Source organism: Nerophis ophidion, linkage group LG04 (assembly GCF_033978795.1).
Source record: "Nerophis ophidion isolate RoL-2023_Sa linkage group LG04, RoL_Noph_v1.0, whole genome shotgun sequence".
NCBI classification, from domain to species: Eukaryota; Metazoa; Chordata; class Actinopteri; order Syngnathiformes; family Syngnathidae; genus Nerophis; species Nerophis ophidion.
The window spans coordinates 64,654,900-64,677,146 of NC_084614.1; the positions used below are offsets into that span (position 1 = coordinate 64,654,900).

General features: G+C 39.2%; 1 protein-coding gene across 4 annotated transcripts in view; it reads right to left on the reverse strand.

Moving 5' to 3' along the window:
* Nucleotides 1–22,247, reverse strand: part of si:dkeyp-23e4.3 (rho GTPase-activating protein 7) — a 92,706-nt gene that overhangs the window by 41,595 nt on the left and 28,864 nt on the right. Inside the window, exon 1 of one of the 4 annotated variants that reach the window (XM_061898813.1) lies at nt 6,240–6,459. The exons of the other annotated variants lie outside the window; for them this stretch is intronic. Coding sequence (XP_061754797.1) covers nt 6,240–6,252 — 13 coding nt within the window. The 5' untranslated portion in view covers nt 6,253–6,459. Of the gene's footprint in view, nt 1–6,239; nt 6,460–22,247 lie in introns of those variants that run through there. 4 annotated transcript variants of the gene reach the window in all.

Genomic DNA, 22,247 nt, shown 5'->3' on the forward strand with positions numbered 1-22,247 from the left:
AGTCCAACACTCATGACGTTGAATACCTTTTATAATTTGATCAGTTTTCATGAACAATGGGCCTCTAAAGTAGCATAGAACTCGCGAGTTGTCAGCAAATGTAGTACTGTTCATATACAAGTACATATACATACAGACAATCATGCACATAATCACGTTTCATCAAACATATATCAACATTGTTGCCCCAAGGGAAACTGGGTAACACATGGCATACTGACAAAGCTTAACCTATTGTTACTATAACAATCTACAAGATTAATATGGGTTGCCTCTCTCTGATTGATTGATTGATTGATACTTTTATTAGTAGATTGCACAGTACAGTACATATTCCGTACAATTGACCACTAAATGGTAACACCCGAATAAGTTTTTCAACTTGTTTAAGTCGGGGTCCACGTTAATCATCTTTCGGTATTTCTTTTTTTTTTTTTTTTTATCCTTCTAGGTATCATTTTGTATACGTATTGTGGCATTTGAACAACTGTATTGTTGATAATAGTGGTAAACTATTGGTATTGTTCACAATCAACAGCGCTTTTTCTATTGGTATTTGTATTGCTCCAGTTGTAGTGTAAAAATGCTCATTGTCATTTCTATGTTATTATTCATTTCACTAACTGCTTCTTTGCTATCATTTTTACGATCATATTTGTACATATCGTATGTGCTGGTGTTGTTTTATTGTTGTTGTTTTTGTTGTTATTGATGTGTTTGCTGTAGTTGTTTTTGTCCCTCCGTCTAATCCCCCTCTTATCCCCACAATTTCCCCCCCTGTCTTCCTTTTTTTTCTTTTTATCCCCTCCTGCTCCGGCCCGGCTGCACCAAATGATAATATAAATACATTTAATAAAGTCAAATTCAAATAAGGCAACAAGAGAAGTATCCTACACTTCTCTTTTGTAAAGTAAATCTGAACAGCCGATATGGGCATCTACATCAACTATATGATTTGCCTGAGAAGCTGGACAGGACAAAAAAAAAAAAAAGTAGTCCAAATGTGTTTTGATTTTACCTATAACTTTTGTAGTGATGCTAAAAAAAAGCGATAACTGCAGAACAGGAAATGGAGCTCATGGCGACGCATTAAAGTGGCACATCCCGTCTATCTCTGCTTAGTATAATAAGTGGAAATATACTTACTGTACCTAAATATCAACCACATTCACACATTTATTTTTACTGAGCAGATGTTACCAGGAATTGTATTTAATATGCACGCAAAATAGCTCACGTCTTGTTGCTTCCAACAATACCTATAAAAGGCCAGCAGGTGTCTATGCATACTCAATCTTTACAGCAGGGGTAGGGAACCTATGGCTCTAGAGCCAGATGTGGCTCTTTTGATGTCTGCATCTGGCTCTCGGATAAATCTTAGCTGACATTGCTTAACACGATAAGTAATGAATAATACTGGTGATATTCAGTGTTAAAAATAACTTTCAGAATATAAAACATTCTCATGCACCTTAATCCATCCATCCGTTTTCTTCCGCACCTGTTCATTAATGGTAAGAAGTATTTTATTTATTATTGGTTGACTTCAGAATAACAACGTTATTAAAAAGAATAAGAGACTTATACTGTAAAAAAGTTGGTCTTACTTAAAAATGCACACATTTAGCTGTATTTAGTGTTATAAAATATTGTACAGCTCTCACGGAAATACATTTTAAAATATTTGGCTTTCATGGCTCTCTCAGCCAAAAAGTTTCCTGACCCCTGCTTTACAGACTATAAACTATACAGTGGTTCAAATGTAGGGTTGTAGCTAGCGATTACTTTAGTTACTGAGTAATCCATCAATTGGTTTGTCTGATTAATGTAATAAATCTGATAAAACGCAATTCATAGCCTCAATGCGTATTACAGTATATACCGTATTTTCCGGACAATTAGGCTCACCGCTTATGAGTGGGTCTATTCAGGTCTATTTTCATACAAAAGGCGCACCATAATATAAGGTGCATGAATGAGGGTTGTGATTTTTTTTCCTCCATTTAAGTCACTGGTCTAGATAACATGAAATAGTGGTTCTTTGGTCAAAATGTTGCACACATTATGTTTTATCGACTATGGTAAATGGTAAATGGGTTGTACTTGTATAGCGCTTTTCTACATATTTTTAAGGAGCCCAAAGCGCTTTGACAGTATTTCAACATTCACCCATTCACACACACATTCACACACTGATGGTGGGAGCTACCATGCAAGGCGCTCACCAGGACCCATCAGGGGCAAGGGTGTAGTGTCTTGCCCAAGGACACAACGGACGTGACTAGGATGGTAGAAGGTGGCGATTGAACCAGTAACCCTCAGATTGCTGGCACAGCCACTCTACCAACTTTGCCACGCCGTCCTCCATCTTCAAACTGCTTTCTGATTGTCTCTTCAAGATGTTTTGTGGGTGGTATTATTTACATGCCTCCACTTCGACAGCGTTTTCTCCCCGTTATCTTCATTGTACTGGTAGTTCCTAGCGCTTCCATAGCCAGTATACCAACATATATAAATCAGAACTGTACTCTACGTTATATGAAAAATTGCAAAAACAGAGGACGAATGTCCCACAACAAGAAGATCGAGAAAAAGAAGGAGCTCATTGACTACAGCATCGGACTACAATGGCGGACACAGTCTATTTTTCAGGACTTATGGAGATCCCAAATACACACAAGCACATACCAATAAGTAAGACAAGTTGGATTTGCATAATATAGAAAACAAAACACCAGACAATTAGTCTCCTAATCAGTGTTGGTAATAACGGCGTTACTATTGGCGTTATTTTTTTCAGTAACAAGTAATCTAATTGATTACTGTTCCCATCATTGTAACGCCGTTGCCGTTACTGAGAATGTGAAGTGGCTCGTTACTACAGTTTGGTTGAAAGAAACGCAAGGTGTCAGGTTTCTACTACACATCTCCTACTCAGTGGCCTAGTGGTTTGAGTGTCCGCCCTGAGATAGGTAGGTTGTGACTTCAAACCCCGGACGAGTCATACCAAATACTATAAAAATGGGACCCATTACCTCCCTGCTTGGCACTCAGCATCAAGGGTTGGAATTGGGGGTTAAATCACCATAAATGATTCCCGGGCGCGACACCGCTGCTGCTCACTGCTCTCCACACTTCCCAGGGGTTGATCAAGGAGATGGGTCAAATGCAGAGGACAAATTTCACCACACCTAGTGTGTGTGCGACAATCATTGGTACTTTAACTTTAACTTAACATCAGCTCCGTGCAGAAATAATTGATTGATTGAAACTTTTATTAGTAGATTGCACAGTTCAGTACATATTCCATAAAATTGACCACTGAATGGTCACACCAGAATAAGTTTGTCAACTTGTTTAAGTCGGGGTCCACAATAATCAATTCATGGTAGGAAGGGGTGGGGATGAGCCGGAGCCAAGGATATTCAAAACGTAGCTTTTTTGAACTGCAAGTACCGATACTACTGTTCCCTCATTGAAATTAAAGACAAGGATGTCTGTGTAACATGCACACTATGCCCAGGTAAAAAAAACCTTTATCCACGTCAAGAAACTCGATCCGCACCTCACATCAGCAAATGCCAACATGACACTTGTTGCTGCTGCTAACCCAAGCCGAAATTCAGCCATTTATAAAAATCAGATTAATCATATTTTGGAATTTGATTTAATGATAATTAATCACAGGATTAATTATGATTAGCTTAGGAAAAGACTGTCCTCCGATAACGTTTTTAAACATTTCACTTAAATGCATGTCATTTATTTGCTCAAAATTTGGTTAAGTTTTTTCTAAAGTTCTTTCAGGCTGTATTTTGGTATACAGGTGCAGAGACTTAATTGCACTACTTAAAGGCCAAATGTTCTTTTGTGTGTTTTTATATTAGTTTACATTTTTGGTACGGTATTGGGTTTTGTAGTTTCAATATTTAATGTTGTATCTTAATGGAATATTTATTTTTTTATACATTTTTATTAATATGCATATCACATGGCATATTGCAATCTATTGAGTTAAGATAACTGCCAAATGTTCTAAAATACTGTATACTGTGTTTTTATTCTTCAAAAGTTAAAACATCTTTGTCATTAAAAATGTTATCGAACGTAATAGCGTATAAAATAACGAAAGGAAAAATAACGTCACAGTTACTTTACTGAGTAACTATGACAATAAAGTAACTGAGTTACTATCTCAGTTACTTTTGAGACAAGTAACGTAAGATGACCAACACTGCTCCCAATTGATGCCATTTTTGGGGCGTATTACATAGCAAACCATGATACCTGTGTGTTGAAGCACAGTACGCTGACTATGGTATGCATAATGCGTCGACAATCTATCAAGCGGTGCGGCTTTGTAGCTTGCCAAAGTCGTACTAAAAAATGTTGAGAGCATCTCTGGTGGTATCACAGTATTTTGTATATAATATACAATGATGATAATAAACTTGAGTCAGTGTTGATATGAAGAAGTTTTCAATGGTACCTTGTTTTTTTGTAGGCTCCACTTTTTGTAGAACATTTTCGCCAAAGTTTTGCCTCGGTTTTTCCGTATATCATCTATATAGGCAGGAGCTCTGTGCTCTTGTGTCATCCTTTTGTGTTTCCCTCTTGTTTTCATGTGTTATTATATTTTTTTGCCTTTTGGTCCGGGACCCTTTGGGACTGTGTGACAAGGGGTGGCACTTTCGTGTCCTCTGCGGTGCTTTTTTGTGGACTTCTGGATCTGCCTACCGGGAACCTTTTGGCCATGGAGACCAGCTGCTGGGTGTCCGCCACACCAGAGTCAGTTTGGAGGGACTGGAGGAGATGCGGATGAGGGGACAGGGCCACGGAGCTGGCACTGAGCGCCGGGACGGAGAGGCTTCGCGGTGTCTTGGCTGGGTGAGCAGGTGTCGGACACCTCAGTCTTCTTGGACGTATCTTCGCTCATCCATGCGGACTGGACACTGGCCGAGAGTTGGTTGGCGGCCGAGAGTGGAGTCGGCTCTCTTGGTTGCTTTGTTGGGTCTACTCCTGTCTCTGGCCATGCTCCCTCCACCACAGCGGACGATGGCGTGGAACACTGTAGAGGCTTCCACAGTGTATATGTTTCTTTTACTTTTTTATTCATAGCTGCTTTAATGTCTTTAATGTTTCCCTCTTACACACTTGTAAGAGGGATGTGTACTATGGCTATGAGTTGTTTTTTTTCCCTTGGCCTCAGTCTGGACCCCTCTCCAGGGCCCAGACTTAGACCGATTTTATTTTATTTTAATCTTCTATTTTTTTCTCCAATTCCCCCCATATGTTTACCTGTATCTCACCTTTCTTGTAAGGGGCGCTGAAAGCCGGCAGACCTGTCAACCATCCTGTTCTGTCTCCATGTAATGTTTGTCTGATCTTGAATGGGATTGTGCTGAAAATTAAAATTTTCCTGAAGGAACTCTCCTGACGGAATAAATAAAGTACTATGTAATCTAACCTAATCTGGGTTATCGTACGTCCGAACATTTTGCATATCCTTCTGCTAAAAGTTCCCAAACAACAAATCTCAAACATCACTTTTTTTTATTGAGTGCGAATAAAGACAAAAACCCACAACGGACAAAGGAAGTTGTAAGTCGCAGCACTTTGATAAAGAAGGTGAGAAACATTATTGAATTTAAGAAAAAACTGAGTATGTCCGTGTGACTCACCAACAAGAGTCTTCAATAAAAGGTAATAGTGATGGTAACTGTTCATTTATCCATTTCAGTCTCCACTTAAAAGCATTTAGTGAATTAGGAGGCATCGTTGCGGATTATTCAGCGTGAAGCATTTGCAACAGTGTATTATGCAACGGGAAGACAAAATATTACGGGATATTAACTAGCTTTAACATGTGATCATCAGAGCACAACGGAGTCCTTTATACAAACAGCCCACATGCATTCTTTTGCGGAGAAAAGGCTTTTTGTTATTCGATGCTTCCCGGCCCACATAGGCTTCAAACAATAAAAAACGTAATCACTTTTTTTCCAAAATAATTCCCTCACTTTTATCAATTTGCAAAGACATTTTTGCAGCCTCACTTTTATGAGGTTTAGAATGACAATTTCACAGAGGACATTTATATTGGCAAAAAGCACCATGAGGCTCTGATTGATTACAGCTCATTATGCTATTTAAACACCAATCACCTGCTTATCTTCATGAATGCTATTAAACAACATCTGTCATCAAAGACCAAGACATCACAGTCGATATATACTCACTTGTGATCAACATGCTTGAAGCCCGTTAGCAAACTTCCATTTGGACAAGAAACGGACGGACAAATACACCAAAAAAACAGTTGTAGAGTTAAATCCAAAGTACAAAAAAAATGATATCCTGAGTTAAAGCTGTGCTGTAAAGTCCCAATGTGCTGGCTGTGTTGGGCATCATGTTAATAAAGTCATTGTTGGACATTTCCCCTCCTTGCCACTCCTCTTCTTCCTCTGGTCAGGACTAGGCCAACTAAACAGCAAGAAGAGGGAGGGCAATGTCCTAAAAATAACTTTAGGGGAAAAACTCTTGACATGTGAGTATGAGTGGAGAACTTAGTTAATATTTCTGGGATTTTTATGAGACATTGTGGCGTGGTTGAAAGTCTCAGCGATATTTGGCGAGGCCATCCAATTTTGAGCTACAGCTGAATGTCTTCCAGGACACTGGTCTACGGTATATTCGATTTGTTCAGACTTGGAAAGTTCATAAGTAATTTTAATTGAAATATTACAATCCATGGTGCAATTGCCATCTAAAAAGTAATGACTCAACCTAACAAGAAAAATTGAGGCAACCCTCTCCATCAGTCTTTTTACATTGTATCACCTGATCACATGTGACCTACATAGGTCCTTCAAGTGTACAGGCAATGTTTTGAGTGACATTTTAATGTTGACAGTCATATACATGAAAAATAAGTATTACAATAGTGAATATTTATACTAAAAAAAAACTATAAAACAGTCTTAGCTACCATGAGTGTAGTACGACGGTATCTATCTGAGAAGATTCCAAGCATTGTATATTTCAACATTCTGGTCACATCAGTATAACAAGTACTTTAAATACAGTAAATACATTAAAACAATAAAATGTGGATGGTGTCAATGGAGTAATATAATTTAATTTCTTCTTGTGTCACAAAAAGCCAAAAAAGCGAACGAAAACGCTAGGGCTGCAACAAATAATCGATTAAATCGATTAAAATCGATTATAAAAATAGTTGGCGATTAATTTAGTCATCGATTCGTTGGATGTATGAAATGCACATGCGCGGAGGCTTTTTTTTTCTTCCCCCCTAAACCTTTATTTATAAACTGCAACATTTACAAACAGCTGAAAACAATAATCAGAATAAGTACAAAAAGAGTACAAAACAGCGCCAGGGCGGCACTGAGACTACGTCTCATGTGGTGGCAGTAAACCAGCCAATGATGTGTCATGTGCAGCTCACGTGACCACACCGTCTACTTTGCTGGAAACATTCGAAAAATGGCGGAGGGAAACAGTATGGATAGTTCAGCGGAGAAAAATCTCGAGGTTATTGCTTCAATGGAGAAAAATGTACGACCTAAGTCTTCAAAAGTGTTGGAATACTTTACTTTAAAGACTTCAAAGAAGACAGTATACTGCATTTAGTGCAGCATGGACCTCGCGTGGCACGGAAGGACAACATTGCTTTGGGAGCACCTGAAGAAGAGTCATGGATGAAGGGAAGAACTTATGGTACATAACTTTTTTAAGTCCATAGTCCGAGTATATTGATCCGTTGTGTCTGTCTTTGTGTGTTTTTAATCTTTTGTTAACGAGGATATTTTTTTTTTAAGGCAGCGCAGCAGCAACTGTTGTGTATTAACTTTCAGAGTGTTAGGAACTTTTAGGATAGTACGTTGTTTTGAGTCGCAACAGGCATTCATAAGTTCAGCTTTTTTATGAGTAACGTTAACGTTATCCCTTTGTTGCAACGCCGGGATGATAATGTGTCTCCGGTACATTTGACTCCGTTTTGAGAGAAAAAACGCACGTTTAACAATTTGGAAATAAACGTAACGGACAGAAATATCTCAGGTTGGTTTCAATAAAGCTGTATAAATCTATTTAGACTTGAGTGACACTTTAGTATAACTAAACGTTATGAAGGTGTTGGAATATTTCATTCTATTATTCAGAGGTAGCCTAAAGTGAATCCTTTATTATTCAGAGCAGAAACGTGTACTATATCTGATCCAGTTTTGATCTGATTAGTTATATTTCTGTGTTGTTATTGGTGTATTCTGCAACTCCAATGCCCATTTATTTAATTTAGCTGTTTTTTTAATGTGATGGCGTATTTGTCAGAAATTATTAATTAAATCAACGGGGTATGTATTGAGTTACATGCAAATGATGCTTCTATGTACGTTCATAATATGGTTTCTCTCATTTCAGAAAGAAACACGCCAGCATTAGAGACTTGGTACAAAGGAAGGTCTGCACACCACGACAAGCGGCTGCACTGACTGATGCTATCCTAAATACGTTACTAACTAACATTAGGCGACTATCATAGGGGAGAATGAAGGTTTTAGACGAATGATTCACATCCTCAACCACGGTTACACTCTTCCCTCGAGGAACCTTTTTACCAAACTGATGGAGATGGAAGTACGAGCAGACATTCCATGCAGTGTAGACTGACATAAAAGCCACCCAGAGCAAAATTGCTCTCACTACTGATGTGAAGTAAAGTGACTTATATTCATATAGCGCTTTTTCTCTAGTGACTCAAAGCGCTTTACATAGTGAAACCCAATATCTAAGTTACATTCAAACCAGTGTGGGTGGCACTGGAAGCAGGTGGGTAAAGTGTCTTGCCCAAGGGCACAATGGCAGTGACTAGAATGGTGGGAGCGGGAATCAAACCTGCAACCCTCAGGTTGCTGGCACGACCACTCTACCAACCGAGCTAAACCGCCAAGTGGACAAGTGTAGCCTACCTTGGCAATACATGCCACTACATTGGAGACAAATAGAACATGAAGTCAATCTGCCTTACGACCATGCCACTAGAGGAAAGACATTCAGCATCCAACATTGTAGAATGGTTGGAATAGGTAATAGCCAGGTTTGAAATTCCCCTAAGCAAAATTATTGCTATTGTGCCGGACAATGGCGCACTTTATATAAAAAAATAAAAACATTTTAAAAAAGTGTAACACTTGCCTTGTTTTATTTGGCAAGTCGAAAGGACATGGTGCCAGTATGTTGTTTTTTTTAAATAAAGTATTGGAAAGGATAGAAATGTAGTTTGTCTCTTTTATCCGATTATTAATCGATCAATCGAAGTAATAATCGACAGATTAATCTATTATCAAATGAATCGTTAGTTGCAGAGCTAGAGACTATGATGGTTAGTGAACTGACCAATGAAAACAAAAGCAGCAATAAGAATACTAATTTTTGTGTGACTTATATAAAATGTTGTTGTTATTCCCAACTGCACGACCTTACGTTGTAAAGTTTGCTTCACAAAGCTAATTTCAAAAAGCTTGAATAGAAACATTTAGAGAGTAAAAAAGGTCAATTGAAAAACATTGTGTCGTCACAGGCATTCCCAGCAGGATTCCCACATTAGCTAAAACACAATCATTCCTACCCTTTTGACTCTCCACCGTCTTAGATTGTCCAATTACAAATAGAGACAACGGGGAAATTACCGTCGACAAAAAAAGAGGCACTCTCACTAAATGAAAAGGCCATTGACAGAACAAAAGGAGTATACAATTCTTTACTGTGCTTGCACAGTTTGTAGTTCTTCAAGGTTTCAACTCCACTCGGTCCAAGGTATTCCATTAAGTGTTAATGGCTTTCCATTTAGCGTGTAGGTCTTTGTATATGGGATTTCAAAATGTGAATAAACACCTTTAGGAAGTTAAGAATGGTCCCTGTAAATCGCTACATTAATTACCAAGTGGAGGAGCAAAGACTTTTAATGGCTGATGAACTTTTTCATAGTTTGTTGAGGGAGAAGTCCTCGGCAGTAGTGCCTCAAAATGTAACCAATATTTTCAGACAAAAAACATGCTTCACCAGTTTTTCATGGGCTCCACCATGACAAAAAATACTCTCTCTTTCTGTAGCTCTGTGTTGAAAGGTTACACAGGACTGCATTTCCTTTTCCTGAGCCTTGCAGGCGTCAGAAGGGGAAGAATCCAACAATACTCCCAACGGATGGGAGTCTGTGTGCATGCAAGTGTGTTTCAGGGAGGCAACTACGCTATATAGAGGTTGCTTGTTGGGTTTATCACCGCAAACTCTGAAATTCTGCTTTGGCATGCGGGCTCTGGGGTGTGTTTTAGTTTAATTTTTTTGTATAAACGTGTGTTTGCTCGGAGGCTAATCTGAATCCTGCCTCAGAGGCGTTGGGTTTAGGTATTTCCGATGCAGCTCAAACAGGAAGTGTCCTCCCCTCTCTAAAATCGCCTCACCCTTGAACAGCGCTTCATACTTGAAATATAAAAAATAATCAGATTTTTTCTTGGACATCTTCAATGCGTTCTGAAAATAACCAAAGCAGGGATGTTGTAATTGCTTAACATTACTAAGGGCTTATATATTACATCTAGTATTAGTAACTACTATCTACAGGATTGACCGTGAAGCACCATTATAACGATAAGCATGCACTTATGGTTGAATCATTTACTGAAGATTCGTATGACATTTATTTATGAATTCTGTAGTCGTACAGTGTAACAATATTTTTAAAGTTAAAGAAAAACCCCAAAAACCAAGTGTTTTGCTTTTTCTTAGTGACAGTTTTTAATATTTAGAGAGTTTTTTTCATTTACAATACTGCAGATGAGTCACACTTATAATATGACAATGTTAAAACATCCATCCATCCATTTTCTACCGCTTGTCCCGTTCGGGGTCACGGGTTGCTGGAGCCTATCTCAGCTGCATTCAGGCGGAAGGCAGGGTACACCCTGGACAAGTCGCCAACTCATCGCAGGGCCAAGACAGATAGACGGACGACATTCACCCTCACATTCTCACACTAGGGTCAATTTATTGTTGCCAATAACATGTAATTCATAAACTTTGATGCAATTTTATCATTCCTTCCTTTTCACTTTCTGATATGCTACATTTCATTCACATCAAAGAGTGAATCGTTTTATTTTTCTTTTACTGTACCATTAGCTTCCATCGAGAGGAGCCAGCTGAGGTAGTTCGGGCATCTGGTCGGGATGCCCCCCAAACGTCTCCCTGAGGAGATGTTCAGGGCACATCCGACTGGGAGGAGGCCAAGAAGAAGACCCAGAACACGTTGAGGGGACTAAGTCTCCTAGGAACGCCTCGGGATCTCACCTCAGATAAGCGGAAGAAGATGGATGGATGGATATACGGTTAAATTCTTTTTACACTTTAAGTTGTTACTTAAACATTGCCAATACTGTTAACGGATGTCGATAGGATTCTTGAGGGAAAATAGTGTCATATTTCCTTCAAATTGGAGGTCATTTAAGGTTTCCACTTTATGTAAAGGGGATCTGTATTTATGAAACAGACATTTTTTGTTAACATGTTAAAGGTGTTCAAACCCACCCCCCCACCAAAAAAAAAACAAAAAAAACATTTAACACATATAGATTAATTTATTTCATTAAGACAAGAATATAAGTTAGTCTACGCTATTATCTGATTCTGATGACTTGCATTGAATGGAATCAGACAGGATTCACTGTAGTGCTGATAACTTCCACATTTTCAAATTTACATTGTGGAGTAGAAAAAAAGTCCTTTCTGTTCGATACCACATAAAAGTGGTTAGTTTTTGGCATCGTATTTGTCCAGCTTCCTTATTCAATTTTATACATTTTACAATAAATACATTGACAGCAAACTCCATAGCTTGCTAGCTTGTGTGTGCTGCACGCAGTGTGGAGAAGGACTTTAATTGTGAAGGCAGGAACTGTGCGGCAGGTAAGGCACAAGAGTGTTGAAATAGAGTTTCTCGCCTTCTTGCCAGTTGTGTTTTTTTCTAATACTGAGCTCGCAGCAACAAGTGTCATTTCGCAAGATCCTCGGGTGCCGTGAATGTCAATCAAGTGATGAGATTGACATCATAGTGAAGATTGATGACCGCTCATTTTTAGGATCTATTTTTTTAAATGCCTGGCTGCCGATCAACTGAAAAATTCTCTACGATCGACCGGTAGCCTGCGATCAAAGGAATGAGCACCCCTGATTTAATGTAATAACGGGCAAATTTATAATAAAATTTAAAATTCACGTATACTGATCATTTGAAGTATACGCAGCGTCATACTTGCCAACCTTGAGACCTCCGATTTCGGGAAGTGGGGGGGCCGTGGTCTGGGGGGGTGCGGGGTTGGGGGTGTGGTTAAGAGGGGAGGAGTATATTTACAGCTGTTGTGTGGCAAGTTGTGCACTGCACTTTCTAAAAGCCATAGATGTTATTGTCACATATGCATGATTGATTGATTGATTTAAACTTTTATTAGTAGATTGCACAGTACAGTACATATTCCGTACAATTGACCACTAAATGGTAACACCGCAATAAGTTTTTCAACTTGTTTAAGTCGGGGTCCACGTTAATCAATTCATGGTACAAATATATACTATCAGCATAATACAGTCCTCACACAAGTTAATCATCATAGTATATACATTGAATTATTTACAATCCGGGGGGTGGGATGAGGAGTTTTGGTTGATATCAGTACTTCAGTCATCAACAATTGCATCAACAGAAAAATGGACATTGAAACCGTGTAGGTCTTACTTAGTAGGATATGTACAGCGAGCAGAGAACAGTGAGTTCAGATAGCTTAAGAACAAGTACATACATTAGAAATACATTGGATTATTTACATTAGGTTATTTACAATCCGGGGAGATGGTATGCGAATTGGAGAAGGATTAGTAAAGGGTTGAAGTTGCCTGGAGGTGTTGTGGTGCATGTACTGTAGATGGCAGTATTGTCATGTTTAAGAGTGTCACATTCTGTTTACGGCAGACGAACTGCCTTACGGTAGACGTAAACGTGACTGCTGTTGTTGTGTGTTATTACCGAGCTGGAAGGACGTTAATGGAACTGCCTAACAATAAACCCACATAAGAAACCAAGAACTCGCCCTAGATCATTCTACAATTATAACGTCATTGGGCAGACACACTGTTTATAATGTGGGAAAGCGGACGTGATAACAGGCTGTCCTCACTCAGGTCCGCATGGAGCTGGAGGGCGTGTGGCCTCCAGCTCCGCCTGAATTTCGGGAGGTTTTCGGGAGGAAATTGGTCCCGGGAGGTTTTCGGGAGAGGCGCTGAATTTGGGGAGTCTCCCGGAAAATCCGGGAGGGTTGGCAAGTATGCGCAGCGTATTAATTTCAAAAATGCACCACAATATTAGCTTTTTCCCCCCAAATATATCATTATTTTTCACTGCAGACTTCAAGAGAGCCAAAAAATTTGAGAAAACATCACTTACTGGACAATGTCTGCTGCCAGTAGGATGCCGACTGAAATAATCTTGTTACAGTCCCGCTGAGATGAAGAATGAATCATTAGACCTAACCTCGATCCTGACCTCATGGTAAACTACCGACCAGTGTCTCACCTTCTCTTTATTTCAAAAATCCTCGAAAAAATTGTTGCGGAGCAGTTAAATGAACACTTAGCGTCTAACAATCTATGTGAAACCTTTCAATCCGGTTTCAGGGCAAATCACTCCACGGAGACAGCCCTCGCAAAAATGACTAATGATCTATTGCTAACGATGGATTCTGATGCGTCATCTATGTTGCTGCTCCTCGATCTTAGCGCTGCTTTCCGTACGTCGATCATAATATTTTATTAGAACGTATCAAAACACGAATTGGTATGTCAGACTAAGCCCTGTCTTGGTTTAACTCTTCTCTTACTAATAGAATGCAGTGTGTCTCCCATAACAATGTGACCTCGGACTACGTTAAGGTAACGTGTGGAGTTCCCCAGGGTTCGGTCCTTGGCCCTGCACTCTTCAGCATCTACATGCTGCCGCTAGGTGACATCATACGCAAATACGGTGTTAGCTTTCACTGTTATGCTGATGACACCCAACTCTACATGCCCCTAAAGCTGACCAACACGCCGGATTGTAGTCAGCTGGAGCCGTGTCTTAATGAAATTAAACAATGGATGTCCGCTTAATTTTTGTAACTCAACGCCCAAAAAACGGAGATGCTGATTATCGGTCCTGCTAGACACCGACCTCTATTTAATAATACAACTCTAACATTTGACAACCAAACAATTAAACAAGGCGACACGGTAAAGAATCTGGGTATTATCTTCGACCCAACTATCTCCTTTGAGGCACACATTAAAAGCGTTACTAAAACGGCTTTCTTTCATCTCCGTAATATCGCTAAAATTCGCTCCATTCTGTCCACTAAAGACGCTGAGATCAATATCCATGCGTTTGTTACGTCTCGCCTCGACTACTGTAACGTATTATTTTCGGGTCTCCCCATGTCTAGCATTGAAAGATTACAATTGGTACAAAATGCGGCTGCTAGACTTTTGACAAGAACAAGAAAGTTTGATCACATTACGCCTGTACTGGCTCACCTGGATTGGCTTCCTGTGCACTTAAGATGTGACTTTAATGTTTTACTACTTACGTATAAAATACTACACGGTCTAGCTCCATCCTATCTTGCCGATTGTATTGTACCATATGTCCCGGCAAGAAATCTGCGTTCAAAGGACTCCGGCTTATTAGTGATTCCCAAAGCCCAAAAAAAGTCTGCGGGCTATAGAGCATTTTCCGTTCGGGCTCCAGTACTCTGGAATGCCCTCCCGGTAAAAGTTCGAGATGCCACCACAGTAGAAGCATTTAAGTCTCACCTTAAAACTCATTTGTATACTCTAGCCTTTAAATAGACTCCCTTTTTAGACCAGTTGATCTGCCGTTTCTTTTATTTTTTCTCCTATGTCCCACTCGGCCTTGTGGAGGGGGTCCGGTCCGATCCGGTGGCCATGTACTGCTTGCCTGTGTATCAGCTGGGGACATCTCTGCGCTGCTGATCCGCCTCCGCTTGGGATGGTTTCCTGCTGGCTCCGCTGTGAACGGGACTCTCGCTGCTGTTTTGGATCCGCTTTGGACTGGACTCTCGTGACTGTGTTGGATCCATTATGGATTGAACTCTCACAGTATCATGTTAGACCCGCTCGACATCCATTGCTTTCCTCCTCTCCAAGGTTCTCATAGTCATCATTGTCACCGACGTCCCACTGGGTGTGAATTTTCCTTGCCCTTATGTGGGCCTACCGAGGATGTCGTAGTGGTTTGTGCAGTCCTTTGAGACATTAGTGATTTAGGCCTATATAAGTAAACATTGATTGATTGATTGATTATCCTCACGAAGAAAAGGGGAGTGGAACCAAGCGTTTTTTCGTGTTGTTCTCGCCATTTCCCAGTCTTAATTGGACGTCAAAATGTACCAACATTTAGGATTACATCTTTGCCATTTACTATCCAGGTGAAAGGCACTATTTATGATCCCCAAAAAACTTCCAAAAGCAGGGAAGCGAGAAAATAGACCACTCAATGATGTAAACATAGCCACACACACTAGTGATCAAGAGGCTGCTATAAATATTTTGTCTGTGTTAGCGCTTATAATAACAATATTACTAATACTTGGTTATTAGTAACAAAATGTAAATGGCGTCTTGTTGGCTCTTTTTGAATGGGTTTTTTTTGAGGGAGGGGGGGTTACGAACGGAATAGAGGACACACCATTGCCTCTGCTGTAAGTCGACTTTTATTTACGAGTTAGAATGTATTTGGAAAAAAAATACATCCGTCGTTATGTCTTTCATATTGATTGTGAACAACCTTAAAGATGATGGATATTGCTCTGTTTATAATTCGAGTTATCTTTAAAAAGTCTAATATCTCTTTATTAGAAAGAAGGTCGACAACCTTCAGAAACTCACAAGGCCCTCCATAGCCGAGAGTCAAAATGAATGGCTTTGTTGACAACGCTATAAATAAAGTGTTTTGTCCAGGCGCTGGATGGAAACCTGGGGACACTGCCAAAAGTTAGCAGAGCCCATGGGATCACGTTAGGAGGATGTTATCAATGGACTTTCAGCCCCATTAAGTGTTTGGAAATTCCTTCCAAAAACACCCCCAGTTAGTCATTTCAGATCCCAGCACCTGAAGACGCGTGAGGGTTTTTTTGAGTGTAAATCAGAGGGCTACTACGATGCCAACTACTTAAAAAATAGCTGCACAAACATTTGGCATTGACTGTGAGTCATGACCACTATTAACCACAATTGGGCACTACAATAGGATTAAGGGTGTGTGAAGCTTCTATTAAGTACTCATTGAAGGTTGACACACGTGTGCAACTCCTACCCCCCTACAAAAAAAAAACAATCAACCTAATGTCCATCCATCCAACCATTTCCTACCGCTTGTCCATTTAGTCACTAAAGTTATTTGGTGTTATAAAAGATTTTCTACTTAAATGTGGGGCCTTTTTAAGCACCTGTGCAATATGTCATTTCATGTCTTATTTGTCATCTGAGGTTTGCGCTTTTTTTTTTACATAAAGCACCTTTGCTCTGTCCAAAGAGAAACAAAATACAAAGAAACACAACTTTAAACCTTCACCGAATGCCTTCACACGAGTGAAAAACTTTGTCCTGCATTCTTTCAGGTCTCTCGAGACAAACGTCAAGTAGCGTAACAAGAGGAAATCTCTGCCCAGACAACACTGATCTAGAGAATCACTACAGATTTCTATAGAAACCCAGTTTGGGAGGTACTGTTCGCTGAGCACAGGAAATTCCTCAGTAATTAATCGCCGCCTTCCCAAGGAGGCTGTCTTTGTTTGTTTGTATTTGTCATTTCTACTCGTCTGTCCGAACCAAAAATGGGCCTAATATGAAATACATTAAAACAAATAGAATCGTTATTAGTACTGCACTTCTTTTTCTAATATACAATAAATTACAAACTGATTATTCTCTATACAATAATAATTAATGAAGAGAACAAGTTGAACATGAAGAAGGATACAGGAGAAGTAAATGCTGAAGTTCATAGCTAAACACCTTACCACGTTCAGATACAAAACAACTTGGACCAAATAAATACTAACTGCCAGCTGAGGTAATCTTGTCGTACTGAATGTTAGAATGTCAAGTAGGAGAATGCAGACACGCTAACTATGACCAACGGCAAAACTATACTTTAGTCACTTTATAACATAGTGACATTGGTAGGGCTGGACAATTATGGCAAAAAAAAAAATCACAAATATTCTGATTGATACTGTAATCACCCTTAATTACATAATTTGACAACACAAGTATTTATTGTACCACAGAAACTTAACATTAAATAAAGTTAAAAAAAAAAGGATAAAAATTAGTAACGAATAAACTACAACCGGTAAATAACTAATAGTAATAATACATTTGTATAACAATAGCTATATAATAAACAATAACTTTTATTTTTTTTGTTTTAATAGTTTTTTATTCTGTTATTATATTTTACACTTATTTTACCACCATAGAATGTGTGATTTTGCATCAAATAAAATTCAATAAAATGTATGTTAATTAAATACAAAAATCCTCACATTTATTGGTGCAATACATCTTTGGACAATTTTGACCTGTATTTTAGGTCAAAGCATACTACATGTGTAAATGTATCAGAAAGTTATTTAAAGGCCTAAAGAAATTAGATTTTCTTATTTAAACGGGAATAGCAGGTCCATTCTATGTGTCATACTTGATCATTTCGCGATATTGCCATATTTTTGCTGAAAGGATTTAGTAGATAACATCGACGATAAAATTCGCAACTTTTGGTCGCTAATAGAAAAGCCTTCCCTTTACCGGAAGTATGTGCGCGTGACGCCACGAGTTGCAGGGCTCTGTCACGCCAAATTTCTTCCCCCTACAAAAACCTTCCCCCCGGAAGCCCCTATAATGCCTGAAGGACCCCAATGAGAGTGGAACAATACCAAGTTATATGACTCTTAGGGGTTACAGCTGCAAAATTAGCGAAGCCAAAATAGATTGAAAGGTTAGCATGCTGGAATGCTAATATTTTTTCCTCACTGTTATTTTTCCACCAATGACAATCAAGCCAATTATAATGCTTTTAAAACAGGCAGCTGTGTGGGCTGCTTTAAGGTCCTTCCACCCTGATTGGGGTCCTTCAAGCATTAATGCCAAATGTCTTCCGGGGGGATGGTTTTTGTAGAGGGAAGAAATTTGACGTGACAGCTCCACACATATTCACATTGTTTATAATGGGAGCCACCAGCAGTAAGAGCAATTCGGACCGAGAAAGCGACAAATTCCCCATTAATTTGAGCGAGGATGAAAGATTTGTGAATTAAGATATAGATAGTGAAGGACTAGAAAGAAAAAAAAAAAAAGCGACGGCTCCGGGCGGCGGCAGTGTGAGCGTTTCAGATGTAGTTAGACACATTTACTAGGATAATTCTGGAAGATCCCTTATCTGCTTATTGTTTTAATAGTGTTTCGGTGAGATTTTAAAGATTGTAAAGACATACATTGAGGTCGGATGGCTGCGGTGAACACAAAGTGTCTCAGAGAGAAGCCGAGGAGCCAAGCTCACAGCTGCCTTTTAAACAGCTGCTGCAGGACGAAGAATAATCCCATGATTTCTCCGGTAATATATATATCACAATTTCCCCATCCAAAAACATGCTGGTTGACGTAGAGAAAACATGTTCGCTTGACCGCTCTATGTTAAAGCTTCACAACAAACAAAGAAACACCGGCTGTGTCTCGGTGCTAAAGACAGCTGCAATCCACCGCTTTCCACCAACAGCATTATTCTTTATAGTCTCCATTATTAAAAGAACAAATTGCAAAAGATTCAGCAACACAGATGTCCAAAATACTGTGTAATTACGCCATGAACAGAGACGACTTTTAGCTGTGTTTGGTGCAGCGCTACTATTTCCTTACAGTCCGTGACGTCACGCGTACACTTCATCATTCCGCGACGTTTTCAACAAGAAACTCGCGGGAAATTTAAAATTGCAATTTAGTAAACTATAAAGGCCGTATTGGCATGTGTTGCAATGTTAATATTTCATCATTGATATATAAACTATCAGACTGCGTGGTGGGCAGTAGTGAGTTTCAGTAGGCCTTTAAGTACATTATACTTGTGTAAGGTGCTTTTTTGAAACTTTATTTTCTTAGTGTAGTCAGACTGAGCACCGCACTATTATTGTGAAGGGAGGACGTGTGCTTTGCTGTTGTTTTCAGCTTGATGAGTAAAGAGAAAATTTGAGGCTCCAAAAATAAAAAGAGCGTGCCTCTCAATTTGCAACTGTTGTTCCAACATTGTTACAGCCATGATGTCGTTCACAACAACACAAGCCAATGAGATGTGGTGTGGGTTTATGGATTGCTCTTGCTAGCTTCAGCTTCGTAGTTTAGTCGCTGTTTGAAGTGACTGTGTCAACATTGTTTAGTTCGGCACGGGGCGGCTAGGGGTTACGGGGATGAATTAATGATATCAAACACATTATTTTCCCAAACAATTGTTCTTTATCCTCACAATGACAGCATGTCCTTACATTCATGTCAATATCCTTGATTTTCTGCATTTAACAAGGGATTCATTCATTCACTGGCCAATTATGTCACTCCCCCCGTCGTTGCGTGAACGTAGAAATTATATGCCTTACTTTTTGCATGGAGTTTAGTAAATATTGAATAGGCATCCTAGCGCTCTGTCAAATGAAAGTAGCAACCATGCTGAGATCCCAAACTTCTAATAGACTGTCTTTTTTCCACTCATTCGCTCCTCATCCGTTTCACAGTTACAGGCTGCGGAATTTGCATGTATGTTGCGCATCAATCATCTATTTTCGAGTGTTATATTTTTATGATCGTGAGAAGCCATTATTGAAATCAAAATCAAAATTCGATAGCCCAAGCAAAAGGTGTATAAAAGATACTACAATGTTACGAAGATACCAAAGTGGAGGAATTACAAGCAATTAAGAATTGATGTACTAACCTAACTAGCTTGTGGAATAAACAATAATGGTCCTACTTCTGCTGTTCCTGTTTCAGTTTTATCATGATTCTGACAACAGCCTATTTAGGCTAGCAGCCAACCAGTTGGGCCTGAATTAATGGCACCCTCTGCTGGTTGCTGCCAAGATGATTGTTTTAAGATGCTGCAATAAAGCAACAAACTCAAACAAAATCATAAAAACAAAAAACAAAAAAATACTATACTTTCATTCCCTTTTTGATCTATCGTAGAATAATTTAACTTTTAAAGATACAAAGAACTAGAAAGAAATGGCTTAAATAAAAAATATAATGTTCAAGACATTTTTCAAAATGTTCTTCTGTTAAAAACTTAACTTCAACGCCAGACTTTCGATTAGTCAGGCAGGAGCTGACATCTGTGGCGCTTTCCTCTCCTGAGGCCCGTAATTCTTCAAGGAGAACAAAGACTGATATCTGGGAAACAAGTCAGGCTCAAAAATTGGGCTGTGTCATAACTGTCCATTCATAATCCACTTCTGCTTTAATGGGGAGCCATATTTAATCTGCAAATGTTTAATTTACTCTTTTTCTGAACTTTCTCTAAACCCCCGCCAGTGTTTTCTTCGCAGGTTGAGACTTCATGAAAGGATGGGTGATTGTGGTGGTTTGTTGCGAGGAGTTGGCCTGGGTTTGCCCGCCTGCCCATTACTTCAATTTCTAGGTTTCAGAGCACTGTGTGGTAACTTGAACATACATTTGGAGTATAATGTTTTTCTCTCTCAATTGAGAAACTTTAATCTAAATTGGCGGCATGGCGTAGTGGGTAGAGCGGCCGGCTAGAAACCTGAGGGTTGCAGGTTTGCTTCCCACCTATTGACATCCAAAACATCCCTGCCGTTGTGTCCTTGGGCAGGGCACTTCACCCTTTGCCCCCGGTGTCGCTCACACTGGTGAATGAATGATGAATGAATGATTTGTGGTGGTCGGAGGGGCCGTAGGCGCAAACTGGCAGCCACGCTTCTGTCAGTCTACCCCAGGGCAGCTGTGGCTACTGATGTAGTTTACCACCACCAGGTGTGAATGAATGATGGGTTCCCACTTCTCTGTGAGCGCTTTGAGTGTTTAGAAAAGCGCGATATAAATCTAAGTTATTATTATTATTATTACTATTTTGATTGATTATTCATTTGGTACTATGGACTCAAGAAAACAAAACTACAACAATGGCTCAGTGAAAATAACACTGTGAAATGTATCTCAATGTTATCGGTTCGACCTTTTTGAATTACTGCAAAAGTAATGCGAAACAGTGAGGTTGATGAGAAGACAAATTGCTTTAATAAGTCCTACTCAGTCATTAACTGCGAGACTATGACATACCCCAACTCTGAAATGAGAACTCCTGAAATGTATGTATAGGTCAATGCACTTGACACTACACTAAAAATTCGGAAAAAATTATGGCAAACGTGTGAAACCACTAATGGCGGAAAGCATTGACTTAAAATGACATAGGGAACACTGGAAATTGAAAAAAATAAAATAAAAAATACTGAGACCTTGTGAACAATATTAATTTGAAAGATGGAATCTGTAAATAATTTTTCTTAAAATTATACACGTATCCACACTTGAAATTAGTACCAGTTTCGCTTATGTATTTTCCAATTGTTTTAAATATACATACATACCTACATATGTACATACATACATGCATACATACATATACAGTGGGGCAAAAAAGTATTTAGTCAGCCACCGATTGTGCAAGTTCTCCCACTTAAAATGATGACAGAGGTCTGTAATTTTCATCATAGGTACACTTCAACTGTGAGAGACAGAATGTGAAAAAAATCCAGGAATTCACATTGTAGAAATTCTAAATAATTTATTTGTAAATTATGGTGGAAAATAAGTGTTTGGTCAACCATTCAAAGCTCTCACTGATGGAAGGAGGTTTTGGCTCAAAACCTCACAATACATGGCCCCATTCATTCTTTCCTTAAAATGGATCAATCGTCCTGTCCCCTTAGCAGAAAAACAGTCCCAAAGCATGATGTTTCCACCCCCATGCTTCACTGTAGGTATGGTGTTCTTGGGATGCAACTCAGTATTCTTCTTCCTCCAAACACGACGAGTTGAGTTTATACCAAAAAGTTATA